This window comes from Sus scrofa, chromosome X (assembly GCF_054392235.1).
Source record: "Sus scrofa isolate SSC_HxYL_T2T_F1_AM1 chromosome X, Sscrofa_HxYL_maternal_Yorkshire_Landrace_v2.0, whole genome shotgun sequence".
Taxonomy (NCBI): Eukaryota; Metazoa; Chordata; class Mammalia; order Artiodactyla; family Suidae; genus Sus; species Sus scrofa.
This window is the reverse complement of record NC_139401.1, coordinates 46,505,602-46,524,271: the sequence shown is the minus strand read 5'-3', so window position 1 is coordinate 46,524,271 and position 18,670 is coordinate 46,505,602. Positions and strand designations below refer to the sequence as shown.

The following is an 18,670-nucleotide window of genomic DNA, read 5'->3' as shown; positions in this document are numbered from 1 at the left end:
GAACAGCAAAAGTGTTCTCCATAGCAGCTGTGTGAAGGTTCCAATTTATCTACATTCTTTCTAACACTTGTCGTCTTTCTTTTTGATTCTAGCCATCCCAGTATTTTGTACTTCTTTTTTTTTGTTTTAATGGCCGCACCCAAGGCATCTGGAAGTTCCTGGGCCAGGAGTTGAATATGAGCCGCAGCTGTGACCTATGCTGCAGCTGTGGCAACATCAGATCCTTTAACACACTGCCCTGGGCTGGGAATCAAACCTGCACCCCTGTAGCAGTGCGAGCCACTGCAGTCAGATTTTTTTTTTTGTCTTTTTAGGGCCACACCCATGGCATATGGAGGTCCCAGGCTAGGGGTCGAATAGGAGCCGTAGCCTCTGGCCTATGCCACAGCCACGCAACATGAGATCCGAGCCATGTCTGCGAACTACACCACAGACCACGGCACCGCGGGATCCTTAACCCACGGAGCAAGGCCAGGGATCGAACCTGCGTCCTCATGGATGCTAGTCAGATTCATTTCTGCTGAGCCATGATGGGAACTCCTGCAGTTAGATTCTTATCCCACTGTGCCACAGCAGGAACTCCTCATTGTGCTTTTGATTTGTGTTTCTCTAATGACTAATGATTTCGATCATTTCATGTGTTTGCTGCCATTTGTATAATGTCTATTCAAATCCTTTGCCCATTTTTAATTATTTGTCTATTTTTGAGTTGTAAGAATCCTTTTTTCTAAATGCTAGACCCTTAACAGATATGTGATTTACAAATATTTTCTCCTATTTGTGGGTTGTCTTTTCACTTTCTTGAGAACACGTGTCCTTTGAAGCACAAAAGGTTTTAGCTTTGCTGAAGTTCAATTTATTTTTTCTTTGGTTGCTATGCTTTAGGTAGCGTATCTAGGAAACCATTGCCTGATCCAAGGTCATGAAGCTTAATGCCTAGGTTTTCTTCTAAGTTTTATAGTTTTAGTGCTTACATTTAGGTCTTTGATTCATTTTGAGTTGATTTTTTTTTTTTTTTTGGTCTTTTTGCTATCTCTTGGGCTGGTCCCGCGGCATATAGAGGTTCCCAGGCTAGGGGTCGAATCGGAGCCGTAGCCACCAGCCTACGCCAGAGCCACAGCAACGTGGGATCCGAGCCTCGTCTGCAACCTACACCACAGTTCACAGCAATGCCGGATCGTTAACCCACTGAGCAAGGGCAGGGACTGAACCCGCAACCACATGGTTCCTAGTCAGATTCGTTAACCACTGTGCCACGACGGGAACTCCTGAGTTGATTTTTTATATGGTGTGAAGTAGGGCTCCAGTTTAATTCTTTTGCATGTGTATATCCAGCTGTCCCAGCACCATTTGTTGTAAAGATCATTCCTTCCCCTATTGAATTATTTTGGCACGCTTGTCAAAAGTCACTTGCCCACGATGTCTAAGTTTACTTCTGGACTCTCAATTTTTTTTTTTTGGCTGTGCCCACAGCATGCAGATGGTCCTGAGCCAGGGATAGAACCCATGCCACAGCAATGACATGCCACTGCATCAACAATGCCAGATCTTTAACCCACTGAGCCACACGGGAACTCCTGGACTCTCAATTCTATTCCATTCTATTTCGATTCTATGTATATATGTTTTTTATGCCAGCACCCCACAATCCTGATTACCATAGTTATGTATTAAGTTTTTAAATTGGGAAGTGTGAATCCTCCAACTCTGTGTTTCTTTTTCAGTATTATTATAGCTATTCTGGGTCCCCAGCTATTGAATTTTAGGGTAAGTTTGTCAATTTCTGCAAAGAAGTAAACTGGGATTCTGATTGGGATTGCACTAAATTTATAGATCAATTTGAAGAGTTTTGCCATCTTAACACTATAAAGTCTTCAGTTCATGAACTTGTGATGTTTTAAAATTTATTTAGGTATTTAATTTCTTTCAACAATGTTTATAGTTTTCAGTGTACTAGTCTTGCCCATCTTTTGTAAAATTTATTAGTAACTTTTCTTTTTCTGTGCTATTGTAAATGGAATTGTTTTCTTTTGCTTTTGCTTTTTTTTGGGGAGCTATGGGCAAATCTTTTTGAGTGCTGAAGCCCATCTTTAACCATCCTCTATTTCCAGCATTTGGGGGGGGGGCTCCCTGGGAATTAACTCATAGGGCCATGGCTGAACTACCACCTGGAGACTGTGCAGAGACCAGAGTCCACAAGACTAGGGGCTCCCTCACCTCCAAGAAACTCTCATACATGTTCCTTCATCTGTCTCTTATTTGCTCGGGACCTGTACTCTTCCCTTTCCTCTTTGCCTGTCTCTTTTGCTGGTTCCTTCTCTTGGTTCAGAACTCTAAATGGCCTTCTCTAAGTTGACATGTTCTGTCTTGGTGAACTCTTCCAGTCTCTGTCTTCAGAGGATCTCCAGAGTCCAACCACTTTTTTTTTTGTGTGTGTATGTCTTTTTAGGGCCACACCCACGACATAAGGAAGTTCCCAGGCTAGGGGTCTAACCAGAGCTGTAGCTGCCGGCCTATGCCAGAGCCATAGCAACATGGGATCCGAGCTGCGTCTGCAACCCACACCGCAGCTCACAGCAACGCTGGATCCTTAACCCACTGAGTAAAGTCAGGGATCGAACCCGCCACCTCATGGTTCCTAGTCGGATTCGTTAACCTCTGAGCCACGACGGGAACTCCTGAATTTTATTTCTTTTCTGTCTCTCCCCCTAGAATGGCAGCTCCACAGACATAGATATGCTTGACTCTTCTGTTCAACACACACTCTCCAATGCCTGGAACAGAGCCAAGCACACAGTAGGTGCTCAATGTATGTTCGTTGGTTGACGCCATGAGTGAATGGTGGGGGAAGGGAAATGGGTTCCTGTTTCTGTCAGGAGCTGAGCCGCAGTTGAGCTCAGTCTGAACCTACCACATCCAAAGGTAGGAAGCGCCACGTTCCCCAGGGGTGAGACCAGCTCAGGCACCCCAGGAGGAGTCAGTAGCATCTGGGTTGGCCCTTGAAGGCTTCAGGGGAATCAGAGATCTGGGGAACCAGAGATCAGTCAAGCCTTCAGGGTGGAGGAAACAGCAGGCAGCACTTGGGAGGAGTGAGGTGAATCAAAAAAAGGATCAAAATGGGAGTTCCCGTCATGGCACAGTGGTTAAGGAATCCAACTAGGAATCATGAGGTTGCAGGTTTGATCCATGGCCTTGTTCTGTGGGTTAAGGATCGGGCGTTGCCGTGAGCTGTGGTGTATGTCGCAGACGCGGCTTGGATCCCCGCGTGGCTGTGGCTATGGTGTAGGCTGGCGGCTACAGCCCCGATTGAACCCCTCGCCTGGGAACCTCCATATGCCACAGATGCGGCCCCAGAAAAGGAAAAAAAAAAAAAAAAAAAAAAAAGGATAAAAATGGATGAGCTCACCGACAAGGAGAAATCTGTCAGGGGTCGTGAATCTCAAGGGGATAACCCTGAGTTTGGTCCCCAGAGATGTCATACTCTGGTTCCTGACCCCCAAACAGCCCAGAGACCCACACATAATGCTGAGACAATAACAAGGAAGAGTTCATGTTAATGGAAAGATTATGAATGTATGGGGGCAGCTTGGATGGAGGACGTTCAGACATCTCGTTCCCAAACCCACCCCAGATCCACACCCGCCCCGCCCCCCCCGCCCTCCCCCCCCCGTCCCCCGCCTCCCAGCCGGATGTGTGACGTGCGCAAGTCCTCCGTCCTTGGAGGTCTCTGGGCCCGGGATGACGTTTTGCAGGAAGGAAGACAGAGGGTGACATCACAGGGGACAGCAGGGCGGAGAGCTCGCCTCCATCATGAGGACATATAGCTGGACACCTCGATCAGGTTTCTGTCAGGGTCTCGGAAGTAAATGGACATAATGGGCCCTTTTGCCCCTGTTCTGAGGACTGGACCCTCCTCAATGGGGACATCACAAGCCTGAGGTGGGAAGAGAGAACAAAAGTCATTCATCACAGTCCACGTGTCACACCGAAGGTCAATTCCTTACAGTGGCCTGGAAGACCTCCGTGTCCTTCTGTATCACCTACCATTCTCCCTCCCTCTCTCTGCTCCAGCTGCTCACCAGCTGGCTGACCTCCAGCAGAGTACCTAACCGCTCTGTCTGTCCCTCAGTTTCCTGATCTGTCGATGGGGGATGATAATGCACCTCGTGTTATCTAGTAAGTGGCAGAGTCAGAATTCAAACCTAGACAGTCTCGGCTGGGAAGTTCCCTGGTGGTCTAGTGGTTAGGACTCAGTGTTTTCGCCGCCGTGGTCTGGGTTTGATTCCTGCTCTGGGAACCAAGATCCCACATCAAGCCCCTGCATGCTGCGGCAAAAAAAAACCCCAAAAAACAGGAGTTCCCGTCGTGGCTCAGTGGTTAATGAATCCGACCAGGAACCATGAGGTTGCGGGTTCTATCCCTGGCCTCACTCAGTGGGTTAAGGATCCGGTGTTGCTGGGAGCTTTGGTGTAGATCACAGACATGGCTCAGATCCTGCGTGGCTGTGACTCTGGCATAGGCCGGCAGCTACAGCTCCGATTAGACCCCTCGCCTGGGAACCTCCATATGCTGCAGGTGCGGCCCCAGAAAAGGCAAAAAGACAAAAAAAAAATCCCCAAAAACAAACAAACAAAAACCAAAATAAAGACAGTCTGGGCCAAAGTCCATACCCTTAACCCCTATAATTTACCCACTTTAACTCCAAACCAGACTTTTTTTCACTGATATTTTCCAAAGGAGTCCAGATCAATTTGCACAAAATATACTTAATACCTCCATCTGCATTCCCCAAAAGGAGAACCGATGACCTCCTCACGTGAAATCATTTTAAGTGTTAAAGGAACACTAAATTAAGTAATGGTGAGTCAGAAATTATTCCCTCTTCAATCCTCTTTCAGACCTTCTGATTATACCAAGAAGAAAGCCTCTGGTGGATGCCAAGTCCTTGGCCCCTCCTTAACCACTTGCCAAATCCCCCTTTGCAATGCCAGGCCCAGAAAGTGGGGGCATGGAAGTGGCTAGACTCAAATAACATTGAGATATTTTTATAGCTGTTTGTTTTTGCAGCCCCATGTTTTATGCCCAAATATCATGGGTTTTCATTTACTTGGTTAAACATTTTATTTTTTCTTTTCTTTTTTGGCCGCGCCTATGCATGTGGAAGTTCTGGGACCAGGGATCAAACACGAGCCATAGCAGTGTCAATGCCTGATCCTTAACCCACTGAGCCACCAGGGAACTCCTGAACATTTTCTTTTTACATAAATGTATTTACGTAAAAAGGATTGAGGTATAATATTTTTCAAAAGGGTGATATAAAGTTTTCTTTTCTTTTTTAAATTGTCTTCTGTCTTTTTAGGGCTGCACCTGCGGCATCTGGAGGTTCCCAGGCTAGGGGGTCCAATCAGAGCTACAACTGTTGGCCTATGCCACAGCCACAGCAACACCAGATCCGAGCCTATTCTGTGACCTACACTACAGCTCACGGCAACACTGGATCCTTAACCCACTGAGCGAGGCCAGGGATTGAACCCACAATCTTGAGGTTCCTCGTCGGATTCGTTTCCGCTGCGCCATGATGGGAACTCTAAAGTTTTCTTTTAAAATGCATTTGTTGGGAGTTCCCATCGTGGCTCAGTGTTTTACGGATCTGACGAGGAACCATGAGATTGTGGGTTTGATCCCTGGCCTCGCTCAGTGGGCATTGCCGTGAGCTGTGGTGTAGGTCGCAGACGCAGCTTGGATCCTGAGTTGCTGTGGCTGTGGCCTGGGCCGGCAGCTACAGCTTCAATTAGACCCCTAGCCTGGGAACCTCCATATGCTGTGGGAGCGGCCCTAGAAAAGGCAAAAAGAGAAAAACAAAAACAAAACAAAACAAAAACATAAAATGCATTTGTTTATAGGAAAAAAATGATGTCAACAAAAATAATGAGTAAACAATTGCATATAGGGCTCATCTGGACGTGACAAAACCTGTTGTGTCTGAGGTTTGAGTCATGCTTATCTTTTCACAGAATCTGCAGCACGTTTCTCAAAAGAGGGGAAGGCTGACTCACCTTGAGGTGCTGGACCACTTCCTCCAAAGGCACCTCTGTGATCAGACAAATATCCAGGGAACCAGGGACTGGGCAAGCAGCTTTGGGTTCAAATTCCTTTCCCATCTCGTGGAGGTTAAATTTCTGGTCTCCAAAACACAATGCTTTCCGGTCTCCCTATTTGGGAAGCGAAAACAACCTGAAACTAAACCTCCAAGATGAGTGTGAGGTAAAACCCCCTACCTACCCCACGGAGGTTTAAAAAAAAATAGAATAAGGCTTATTTACTTATTTTGCCTTTTCTAGGGCTGCTTCCCATGGCATATGGAGGTTCCCAGGCTAGGGGTCGAATCAGAGCTGTAGCCACCGGCCTACGCCAGAGCCACAGCAACGCGGGATCCGAGCCGCATCTGCTACCTACACTACAGCTCACAGCAATGCCAGATCCTTAACCCACTGAGCAAGGCCAGGGATCGAACCTGCAACCTCATGGTTCCTAGTCGGATCCATTAACCACTGCGCCATGACGGGAACTCCGAAAAAATAGAACAAGGCTTATGATGAAAACCAGCAACCTGTGGTCCCACTCTAGTCTCATTCCCCAGAGGCTGCTGCTCTCAATGTGTGTATGTGTTTCTTTCTTCTGGAAAATTATTTCCATACCCCCAAATAATATGTTTATATTCCTCATGGCAGAGATGGCAGTTTGTCTACTCAATTCACGTCTCCTTTTTTTTTTTCTTTTAAAGACAACCCAAGTTTCAGTGGGGCGTGTGGTGCCACGAGCTTTAAACACCTGCATTTCCCAGCATGCCTTGCTGAGAGGCCAGGTAAGATGAACCAGACAATGAGATGTCAGCTGGGGCCATGAGTGGGGCTTCTGGGAACCTCCCCACCCCACTGAGCTGGTGCTTTTTGCCCACTCACTTCCTCCTCCTTCCAGCCACTGCCCGAGCGCTGACTGCCTACCTCCAGATTGGTTGTTAAATAAAAGAAAAAGAAAGCTCTATGTTATTTAACTTATGGGTCGTGGAGTTTTCTCCCGAGGGTCTCCAAACACAGTCCCTAACTGCTGTGCCGCTCTTTCTGGATCTGAGAGTTTTAGACATTTTCTGTATCTCCCTGCTAAGATGAATGAGGACCTAGCTCCTCCCCTTTCACTGCCCCTCCTAATAGAATTCTGTCGTCATTTTTAGTTCCTCTTTTGGTCCTTTTACAATTTTTTTCTTTTCCCTTAGAGTTTATGACGGGATATTGAATATAGTTCCCAGTGCTATACAGTAGGACCTTGTTATTTATTCCTTTTACAGCTTTTAAGGAAACCACTGCATCTTTCTGTTTGGTTTTTTGCTCTTTAGGGCCACACCCGCGGCATATGGAAGTTCCCAGGCTAGGGGTCCAATCGGAGCTGTAGCTGCCAGCCTAGGCCACAGCCACAGCAACGCCAGGTCCGAGTCGCATCTGCAACCTACACCACAGCTCATGGCAACACCAGATCCTTAACCCACTGAGCGAGGCCAGGGGTCGAACCTGCGTCCTCATGGATGCCAGTCATATTCGTTTCCACTGAGCCTCGACGGGAACTCCCTTCCCACAGCCTTTTAAATACGTGGTTTCGTTGTCTTCCTGAATCTGCTATTGCTGTTAAGAAGTCTGATGTTAATCTGTTTTTTTATTCCTTTTTTTTTTTTTTTTTTTGCCTTTTCTAGAGCCACACCCATGGCACATGGAGGTTCCCAGGCTAGGGGTCGAATCGGAGCTGCAGCCGCCAGAGCCACGGCAACACCGGATCCTTAACCCACTGAGCAAGGCCAGGGATCGAACCCGAAATCTCATGGTTCCTAGTCAGATTCGTTAACCACTGCGCCACGACGGAACTCCTGTTTTTCATTCTTTTGTAGATAATACATCTGACTTTTCTTGATCCTAGATATACTGAAATTTCACTCCAGTGTGTCCAAATACAGGCGGTTGAGGCTTCATATGCCTCACTATCATTCTTGGCCCATGCAAGGTCCTTTTCTTGTTTTATTTGCATCTTTATTCTTTTGATCTCCATTCATTCCTTTCCCCACTCTAGGCAATCATTATACATGTGTTCGACGTTCATCTTTGGGTTTTCCTAAATTATCGTAAAACATGTATTATTTTATGTGTGCGTGTTATGAATGGTACCAGGCTGTAGACCTCATTTGGCTTCTTCATTTTTCACTCTTTTTTTTTTTTTTTTTTTTCCTTTTCTAGGGCCGATCCCATGGCATATGGAGGTTCCCAGGCTAGGGGTCGAATCGGAGCTGTAGCCGCCGGTCTACGCCAGAGTCACAGCAACGCGGGATCCGAGCCGCATCTGCGACCCACACCACAGCTCACGGCAACGCTGGATCCTTAACACACTGAGCAAGGCCGAGCATCGAACCCGCAACCTCATGGTTCCCAGTCAGATTCGTTAACCACTGAGCCACAACGGGAACTCCCCTCCTTTTTACTTTGAATCTCTTTTTCGTGGGATCTTTCCTTCTCTTGATCTGAACTGGACTGATTGTTTTCAACGTATATTTCTGGATATTCCTCTTGGGATCCACTGTGTCCTGACTTTGATGTCTTTCTTATTCCTGGATTTTTTTTTTCTTTTTTGGGGCTGCCCTGTGGCATATGGAGTTTCCAGGCCAAGGATGAGATCGGAGCCACACTTTCAACAACGCCACATCTGTGGCAATGCTGGATCTTTAACCCACTGTGCTGGGCCGGGAATCGAATCTGAGTCCTGGCACTGTAGAAATGCCGCTGATCCCATTGTGCCACAGCGGGAACTCCTCTTATTCCTAGATTAATCGTTCATTTTGTTGTAGTGTATTCTCAAGTAATTTTCAAAGCAAGTAAGCAAAGTTTCTGAGTCATGTCAAAGAATGTTTTATTTTATACTCACCTTGATTAATAGCTTGTTCATAGAATTCTAGGTTGAAATGTTTTTCCGTCAGAATCTTGAAGTTGTTCTTCTGTTGTCTTCTGGTCTCTTGGGAAATCTGAAATCTGCTTATTGCCTTTCCCTTTGTAGTTGAACTACTTTTTTCTTTTCTTTACTTTCCTTTTCTTTTTTTGGCTGTGCCTGTGGCAGGCGGAAGTTCCCAACCAGAGAGTGAACCCTCACCACGCAGTGGCCCAAGCCACAGCAGTGACAACACTGGGTGCTTAACCCTCTGAGCCACCAGGGAACTCTGAACCACTTTTCTTTTTAACCTCTCTGAAAGCTCCTAGGAGCTTGATTTTATTTTGATGTTCTATAATTTCATAAGAACATATCTAAGTGTCAGTGTTCTGGATATTCAGTTAGTCCTTTTCCTATAAAGACTGGAACATTCTCTTGCATCTTCCTATGGTAATTTCTTCCCTTTTTCCCCTCCATTTTCTTTCTCTGAACAATCTCTTTGGGTTTTTTTTTTTTTTTTGTCTTTTTGCCTTTTTTGGGGCCACTCCCGCGGCATATGGAGGTTCCCAGACTAGGGGTCGAATCTGAGCTGTAGCCGCCGGCCTACACAGAGCCACAGCAACGAGGGATCTGAGCCGCATCTGCAACCTACACCACAGTTCACGGCAACACCAGATCCTTAACCCACTGAGCAAGGCCAGGGACCAAACCCGCAACTTCATGGTTCCTAGTCGGATTCGTTAACCACTGAGCCACAATGGGAACTCCACCTCTTTGGTCCTTTTACAATTTTTATTCAGATTTTAGAATCTCCTCCATTGATCCTTTAAATTCTTCTCATAGCTCTTGAGTGTACTTGCGCGCGCGTGTGCGCATGTGCGTGTGTGTGTGTGTGTGTGTGTGTGTTTGAGTTTTAGTTTACTTTTTTTTTTCCTAGGGCCGCACCCACGGCATATGGAGGTTCCCAGGCTAGGGGTCCAACCGGAGCTGTAGCCGCCAGCCTACGCCAGAGCCACAGCAACTCCGGATCCAAGCTGCGCCTGCGACCTACACCACAGCTCACGGCAACGCCGGATCCTTCACCCCCTGAGCGAGGCCAGGGATCGAACCCGCATCCTCATGGATAGTAGTTGGTTCATTACCACTGAGCCACGACGGGAACTCCTAGGTTACTTTTTAAAGTATTACAATCAAGTTTTATCTGCCCTACAGTTTGCCATTTGGGGAAGTAATTACCTTGAAAGTCACGACCTCCATGCCCAGAATCTTGGAATAAAACGTAGTGGTGTCTTTGATGTTCTTTACTGTCATTACAATGTGGTCAAGTCTGTGGATAAGACACGGGAAAGGGGTCTGACTGCTGTCCCTCCATGGCTGAAAAAAGATGAAAAAAGTTAGAAGAGACCACACTACCCCTGGTCACACCCAAGTTTCCTGTGTTTCATTCTCGCCACCTCCCCGCACCTTCCCAAAGACTATACTTCCTTCGACACCCATTTCAAGGGAAAAGTCCTGGGAGGAATCTTCAGGACTTGTGACTTATGTGTGGATTCACAAGAGTCCACATGTCTGCCGTGACCACTCTCTGCTGTTTCCTTGTGTGTGTGTGTGGTTTTTTTTTCTGTCTTTTTAGGGCTGCACCCACGGCATATGGAGGTTCCCAGGCTAGGGGTTGAATCAGAGCTACAGCTGCCAGCCTACGCCACAGCCATAGCCATGCAGGATCTGAGCTGCATCTGCGACCTACGCCATAGCTCACGGCAACGCCAGATCCTTCACCCACGGAGCAAGGCCAGAGATCGAACCTACAACCTCATGGTTCCTAGTCGGATTTGTTTCCGCTGTGCCACAACCACAGGAACTCCTGTGTTCTTGTTATTTTCCTCATTCCAGAGGGATAGAGATGAAGATAAGAAACCAAGACCAAAGCCTCCCTTGTTTTCCCCAAGCTGGAATTCATCTCTTTTGGAAGAAAGGACCCAGACATACAGGAGGCCCAGCCCTATGAGTACAAGCCCTCTTTTGGCCAGTTTAACTCAATCTCCTCCCTTTTCACACCACAGTTAGGATCACAGGACAAAATGGGAGCATCTCAGATGCAGTCAGTGTTTCTGGGCCTGTGTGCTTTTTTTTTTTTTTTTTGCCTTTTCTGGGGCCGCTCCCGTGGCATATGGAGGTTCCCAGGCTAGGGGTCTAATTGGAGCTGTAGTCACTGGCCTACGCCAGAGCCACAGCAATGCAGGATCCGAGCCACGTCTGCGATATACACCACAGCTCACAGCAATGCTGGATCCCCAGCCCATTGAGCAAGGTCAGGGATCGAACCCACAACCTCATGGTTCCTAGTCAGATTTGTTAACCACTGAGCCACGACGGGAACTCCATGGGCATGTGTGCTTACAGATGAAACTTGACACACAGTGGACAGGCACCCCCTCTCACTTCCTGCCTCTGGCATACCTCCCCCCAGATCTTTCTCTTGATTTGCATTCATTAATAATTTGCATATTTATATTACATCTGCTACAGGATTATACGATGTCTGTGTACTATAAATTGCAGAAGATAGTGGTCAAAAGAACAGACTCTGGAGTCAGATGAACACTTAATTACACCCTGTGCCTTGGTGTCCCATTCTGGAAAATGGGCATTATTTTTATATGAGTTTTATAGGACTGCTGTGAACAATTTTTTTTCTTTTTTGGGGGGGCTGCACCTGTGGCATATGGAAGTTCCCAGGCTAGGGGGCAAATTGAGCTACAGCTGCTGACCAAGGCCACAGCCACAGCAACATGGGATCCGAGCCCAGTCTGCAACCTACACCACAGCTCATGGCAACACCGGATTTTTAACCCACTGAATGAGGCCAGGGATCGAACCCGAGTCCTTATGGATACTAGTCAGCTTCATTACTGTTGAGCCACAATGGGAACTCCCTAGAGTTGTGTTTTTAAAGGCTTAGAACAATGCCTGACATAGCAAGTACTGTAAGAGTTAAGGATGGATGTTCCCGTCGTGGCGCAGTGGTTGACGCAGTGAATCCGACTAGGAACCATGAGGTGGCGGGTACTATCCCTGGCCTTGCTCAATGGGTTAAGGATCTGGCGTTACCGTGAGCTGTGGTGTAGGTTGCAGACGTGACTCGGATCTCACGTTGCTGTGGCTCTAGCGTAGGCTGGCAGCTACAGCTCCAATTAGATCCCTAGCCTGGGAACCTCCATATGCTGTGGGAGCAGCCCTAGAAAAGGCAAAAAGACCAAAGAAAAAAAAAGAGTTAAGGATGATAATGATGTCCTGGTCATCTTGTTAAAATCCACACTTTCTATCCTGACCCCTAGTCGCTCCGGCTTCATCCATTGCGCTTGAGCTCCAGGCCACATTGTTCTTTTGCCTGTTCCTTGTACCTGTGGTCTCAGGGCCTTCTGCCCATGTCTCCCTTATAAGAATATAAGCTTCATAAAGGTAAGAGATTTCCATTTTGTTCCCCACTGTGTCCCAAACAACTATCAGATGTTTCGTAATATTTGTTCAGTTAATGAGTTATCTGCTACAATAATTAGGCCCAGTGCCTGGCACAAAGTCTGACTCCTACTTTATTCTGTTCCGTTCCCTTCCATTCTTTTTTTTTTTTTTTCTTTTTCGGCCACACCCACCCACGGCAGATAGAAATTTCCAGGCCAGGAATCAAATCTGAGCCAGAGCTGCAACCTATGCCACAGCTGTACCCAATGCCAGATCCTTAACCCACCGCACCATGCTGGGGATCAAACCCATGCTTCCAAGAGACAAGCCGGCTCATTAGTCCACTGTGCCATAGTGGGAACTCCCCATTCCATTCTATACCATTCCCCTCTATGCTATTTTCTTCTATGCTACTGTGTTCAATTCCACCCAAACCATTACATTTTAAACAATGAATTTTTCATGATGCACTAGCAACGTTTCTGAGTTCTGCTGCCTCACAGATACAGAGGATCCACATGGACCCAAAAGCAGCAGAATGAGACAGTGACTGACACTTGGGCTCCAGTGTAAAGAAAATCGTATTTTTTTTTTTTTTTGTCTTTTTGCCTTTTCTAGGGCCGCTCCCGCAGCACATGGAGGTTCCCAGGCTGGGGTCTAATCAGAACTATAGCCAACAGCCTACACCAGAGCCACAGCAACGCAGGATCCGAGCCGTGTCTGTGCCTACACCACAGTTCACGGCAATGCCGGATCCTGAAACCACTGAGCAAGGCCAGGGATCGAACCCGCAACCTCATGGTTCCCAGTCGGATTCGTTAATCACTGAGCCATGATGGGAACTCCAGAAAAATCGTATGTTTAAAAAAACTTATTAACCTTTTAATATCTGTAGGATTCATAATAGCACTCCCTTTTCAGTCCTCATACTTTATATTTTTTCTTTCAAAAACAGAAATTACTAATAGTTTATTAGTCTCTTTAAAGAACCAATTTTTTTTTGTTGTTGTTGTTGTTGCTTTTTAGGGCCACATGGCATATGGAGGTTCCAGCTAGGGGTCCAATCAGAGCTACAACTGCTGGCCTACACCACAGCCACAAAAATGCTGGATCTGAGCCATGTCTGCAACCTACACCACAGCTCACGGCAACACCGGATCCTTAACCCACTGAGCGAGGCCAGGGATCAAACCTAAAACCTCATGGCTCCTAGTCAGATTTGTTTCCACTGCATCACGACGGGAACTCCAAAGAACCAGTTTTTGACATTTATTTTCTCTGTTGTGTATTTGCTTTCCATTTTACCAGTTTCTGTTCTTAGCTTTATGATTTCCTTCCTTTCACTTTCTTAGGGTAATTGAACCCTAATTGATGCTGTTCCTTTTCCTGATTCTTTTTTTCTTTCTTTCTTTCTTTCTTTCTTTCTTTCTTTCTTTCTCTCTCTCTCTCTCTCTCTCTCTCTCTCTCTCTCTCTCTCTCTCTCTCTCTCTCTTTCTTTCTTTTTCTGGCTGCTTCCATGGCACACAAAAGTTCCCAGGTCACAGCAGTGACAACACTGGATCCTTAACCTGCTGGGCCACAAGGGAGCTCCCAGATTCTTGATATGGAAGCTTAGGTAACTGATTTTCAACTTTTCTGATCTATAGGCATTTAGAGCTACACATTTCACCTAAGCACTGCTTTAGCCGCATCCCCCACTTTTACTAGTTTTTGGAAATTAACTCAACCTACTCCTCTCATTATTCAGTGCCCTGCTAGCTCAGACTCGCTTCGTTATTCCTGCTTTGCAGATGCGGAGCTCCATCTTGACAAATTCAAGGATAAGCACAGCTGCCTTGCGTTCTCTCTCTCTTTTTTTTTTTTAGGGCCGGACCCGAGGCATAGGGAAATCCCCAGGCTAGGGGTCAAATCGGAGCTGTAGCTGCCGGCCTACACCACAGCTGCAGCAACGCCAGATCCTTAACCCACTGAGCGTGGCCAGCCAGGGATGGAACCCGCGTCCTCATGGATGCTAGTCGGGTTTGTTACTGCTGAACCACAACGGGAATTCCAGAGCCGGCTCTTTAAGAACAGGAAGACCCTCCAAGCGGCTTAGAATCCAAGAGTGAGTGAGACAGGAGGAGGAGGGGGAAGGCAGGTCCAGATCATGCAGGACCTCTGAGGTGAAGTTAGGGAGACTGCTTTATAAAATGATGATCAACTGAAAAAGAACGCACAACCTAAAAGTTGTGAGTTAGGACCAGGACGATAATAGCCCAGGAGACAGCCCCTTAGCCCCGAGGAACTGATCCAAAGACGTAAGGGAAGGGCCTTTGGCTGGGGAAAAAAAAAAAAGAAAAAAAAAAAAAAAACCAACCCTGGAGTCGAACATTAAAAGGTTACAGCTAATCACAAAAAACAGACATCTCAAGTTAATGATTTTAGGGCTTTTCTTTGTATGGAAAGATACAAGAGTCTGGGGTCATTAAAATAATTCCTCACATATGCATCTTAACTAGCTAGGGCCCATATCCTGTTTTTCTCCATCCTGAATTCCTTCAGGGCACCCCATTGCGGGGCAGCTGCAGAGGCTGAGGGCTTGAGGGTAGGCAACCAGACGTCGTAATCACCTAAGCTTACTGAGTGCCAAACCCTCTTCTAAACCCTACACAAAATATAATCGATTTTATTCCTCACAACAACCGTATATGTGTCTTACATGCATAAATATATAAAATCTAGCATCTCTAAAATACGATACGCTCCCCCCTGCCTCCTCCACAGGGAAGGCTTCTATCTTTTTACAAAGTCCTTTTCAAGGTCTCCTTCAGGGTGCTGGGTGCCAGGTTCCCTGGAATTCTAGCAAACCTCAAGCTCGGTGCTGCTTCCTGGCCGCTCCCCGCACCACCCCATCCTGGTGGCCCTGGCTGAACTGGCTCCCATAGCCGCCCTGAGGGAGCAGAGCGGAGCCGCCAAACCTCAGCCCAGGGCCCCTCCAGCAGACGGGCTGCCGGCTGAGCCTGTGTTAGAGCAGACAGTCCCCGTGTCCCTCTGCTGCCCTCTGCTTGTCTTTGAAAGAGGAAGGAAGAGAGAGGAGGATGGAAAAATGGATGACAGCATACGGGGATAACCCGCATGGAAAGGAAGCAGGCTCCCAGGTCCAGCCAGGGACCCCCAGCCTTGGCGCCGACACCTGTGCCCAAGCCCCCCTGCTGCCACCCCATGCACCTGCTTCTCCGAAGTCCTGCTCCACATCCTGGCTGGCAGCCTGGAGCGCAGACGGCACAGCATGTAGGCTAAGTGTCCTCGCCCCTGGGGCTCCAAGACAACCCTCTGGCTCAGTGCCTGGAGATCAAGGGGCAGGAATGGGAGGGCCACGGACTGAGGACTGCTGGTGGTGACAGAGGTAGGTGGTGCAAGTACACGGACTCTGACATGAAACTCAGGGCCTCGAAAGTAAAGGCTTAGAGTTTCTGTCCTGGCGCAGCAGAAATGAATCCAACTAGGAACCGTGAGGTTGTGGATTTGATGCCTGGTCTCGCCCAGTGGGTTAAGGACCGGGCGTTGCCGTGAGCTGGGGTGTAGGTCGAAGATGCAGCTGGAATCTGGCGTTGCTGTGGCTGTGGCTGTGGCTGTGGCAGGCAGCTACAGTTCCGATTTGACCCCCAGCCTGGGAATCTCCATATGCCACCGGTGCAGCCCTAAAAAGCAAAGAAAAAAGAAAGAAAGAAAGGAAGTAAAGGCTTAAGGTGAGCCCTTGCCAGTTCAGGGCACCATAATATAGCATTATGGACGGGGTTGCCAGAACCACAGGAATTTATCTTCTCACCATCCTGGAGGCCAGAACTCCAAGATCAGAGTACCAGCATGGTCAAGTTCTGATGACATTTCTCTCCCTGCCTTACAGGCGGCGACCTTCTTTCCGTGTCCTCACCTGGCAGAGAGAAAGAACATGTTGTCTTGTATCTTTTTTTTTTTTTTTGTCATTTTGCCATTTCTAGGGCCGCTTCCGCGGCATATGGAGGTTCCCAGGCTAGGGGTCGAATCAGAACTGTACCCTCTGGCCTACGCCAGAGCCACAGCAACGCGGGATCCGAGCTGTGTCTGCAACCTACAGCACAGCTCCCGGCAACGCCCGATCCTTAATCCACTGAGCAAGGCCAGGGATCGAACCCTCAACCTCATGGTTCCTAGTCGGATTCGTTAACCACTGTACCACGACGGGAATTCTATTGTCTGGTATCTTTTTATAGGGGCACTAATACCACCATGAGAACTTCAGCCTCGTGACCTGGTCTAACCCTAATTATCTCCCAAAGGCCCTTAATACTATCACATTGGGGGGTTAGGGCTTCAACACATGGTTTTGGAAGCGGGACATAAACAGTCCATAACAAGATAGATATGTGGGAGTTCCCATCGTGGCGCAGTGGTTAACGAATCCGACTAGGAACCATGAGGTTGCAGGTTCGGTCCCTGGCCTTGCTCAGTGGGTTAACGATCCGGCGTTGCTGTGAGCTGTGGTGTAGGTTGCAGACGAGGCTCAGATCCCGAGTTGCTGTGGCTCTGGTGTGGGCCAGTGGCTACAGCACTGATTTGACCCCTAGCCTGGGAACCTCCATATGCTGTGGGAGCGGCCCTGGAAAAGGCAAAAAAAAAGATGGATATGTGTAAGGGATTATTATTTTGGGGGGGATGGTTTGGCCACGCCCATGGCCTGCAGAAGTTCTTGAGCCAGGGAGCCACATCACAGCAGTGACAATGCCAGATTCCCAACCTGCCGAGCCACTAGGTAACTCCTGTAAGAGATTACTTTGTAATAACAACATAGAAAAGCCACCTATCCCCAAGTATTGGGGGGAACCTTTCTTCTAGGGTGTGAGTCCTCTGATGTCTTTAAAGTGTCTCCAGAGTGTGAGATCTTTGATCTGTTTGCGAGTCTATGTCCAGGGTACAAAGTTAGGGATAATCTGAGTTAGAGTATAACTACTCTAACGTAATTGTCTGTTTCCAAGCCAAGATCTTAGAGCTATTAAGTGTTCTTTGTCCCATGGTGTAATGTTTCTTTCTTTCTCTTTTTTTTTTTTTTTTTTTGTCCTTTTGCCTTTTCTAGGGCCGCTCCTGCGGCATATGGAGGTTCCCAGGCTAGGGGTCTATTCAGAGCTGTAGCCCCAGGCCTGTACCACAGCCACAGCAACTCGGGAACCAAGCCTTGTCTGCAAACTACACCACAGCTCACGGCAACGCCAGATCCTTCACCCACGGAGCAAGGCCAGGGATCAAACCCGCAAGCTCATGGTTCCTAGTCGGATTCACTGTGTCAACCACTGCGCCACGACGGGAACTCCAGGGTGTAATGTTTTTGAATCCTTTTGAGGTGTGAGCTCTGGAGGCCTCCCTATCCCCATCCCTCTTTCACTCCACCCTCACCCTTCACTACTGAGAGGGAACAGTCCTCAGCCCCATTGCTCTTCACCTTACCTTGAGCTGTCCACCATCATCCCCTGGGGCATGTGAGTTTCAGATTCTTTTCTTTTCTTTTTTTTTTTTTTTTTTGCTTTTTATGGGGGCACCTGCGGCATATGGAAGTTCCCAGGCTAGGTGTTGAATCAGAGCTGCAGTTGCTGGCCTACACCAGAGCCACAGCAACGCCAAATCTGAGCTGTCTGTGACCTACACCATAGCTCACAGCAACGCCGGATCCTTCACCCACAGAGCAAGGCCAGGGATCGAACCTGCAACCTCATGGTTCCCAGTCGGATTCGTTCACCACTGAGCCACTCATTCTGTATCACATTGGGTAGGTGCTCCCACCATACATGTCACTCTGCAACAGTCAGTGGCTAGAAATGGACATTTACAAGGTTTTCCCAGTCATTTGCTGCTACGGGCCTTGTGCACACAGCCCTGCGCCTGTGTATGCGTGTTGGAGTTAGAAGTGGAATGGCTGGGTCAAAGGGTTCACTCATTCAACAGACCCCTGATGAATGGGGTCTGTGTCCTGAGCACCGTTCTAGGTGCTGGGGAGACATCAGAGAACAAGACAGACAGACCCACGTCCCTGCCCAAGTGGACCTGACACTCTAGTTGGGGAAGAGGATGTCCAATTTTTTGTTGAGATATTTCATGAGGTCCTGCAAGGTTTCACTGTCATCAGTGGTGCATTTACTGGCTCTTTCACTGCTCTCGGTGGGGCGGGGTCTGCACCAGGACGCTGGCTGCCTTGGCCTTTGGTTTCTATGAGATCTGCCAGGGCTGGGGCTGGGAC

The 18,670-nt window shown here is 47.8% G+C and overlaps 1 protein-coding gene and 1 long non-coding RNA gene across 4 annotated transcripts in view; one reads left to right on the top strand and one right to left on the bottom strand.

Annotated features, from left to right (window-relative positions):
* The window catches only part of LOC110257658 (uncharacterized), a 36,609-nt gene extending 25,117 nt beyond the window's left edge, over window positions 1–11,492 (top strand). The window contains exons 4-7 of one of the 3 annotated variants that reach the window (XR_014835867.1): window positions 2,713–2,796; window positions 6,785–6,865; window positions 7,745–10,625; window positions 11,146–11,492. This is a non-coding gene — a long non-coding RNA (uncharacterized LOC110257658). Of the gene's footprint in view, window positions 1–2,712; window positions 2,797–6,784; window positions 6,913–6,978; window positions 7,040–7,744; window positions 10,626–11,145 lie in introns of those variants that run through there. The other 2 variants (XR_002340570.2, XR_014835868.1) reach the window with 2 other exon arrangements.
* On the bottom strand, window positions 3,524–15,737 carry GLOD5 (glyoxalase domain containing 5). The gene is made up of 4 exons (XM_021079705.2): window positions 15,631–15,737; window positions 10,198–10,335; window positions 6,057–6,212; window positions 3,524–3,934 (listed from the first exon to the last, which is right to left on the bottom strand). Exons 1-4 carry the CDS (start codon window positions 15,691–15,693, stop codon window positions 3,809–3,811), a joined length of 483 nt encoding a protein of 160 aa, XP_020935364.1. The 5' UTR covers window positions 15,694–15,737; the 3' UTR covers window positions 3,524–3,808.
* Window positions 15,738–18,670: the final 2,933 nt, after the last annotated feature.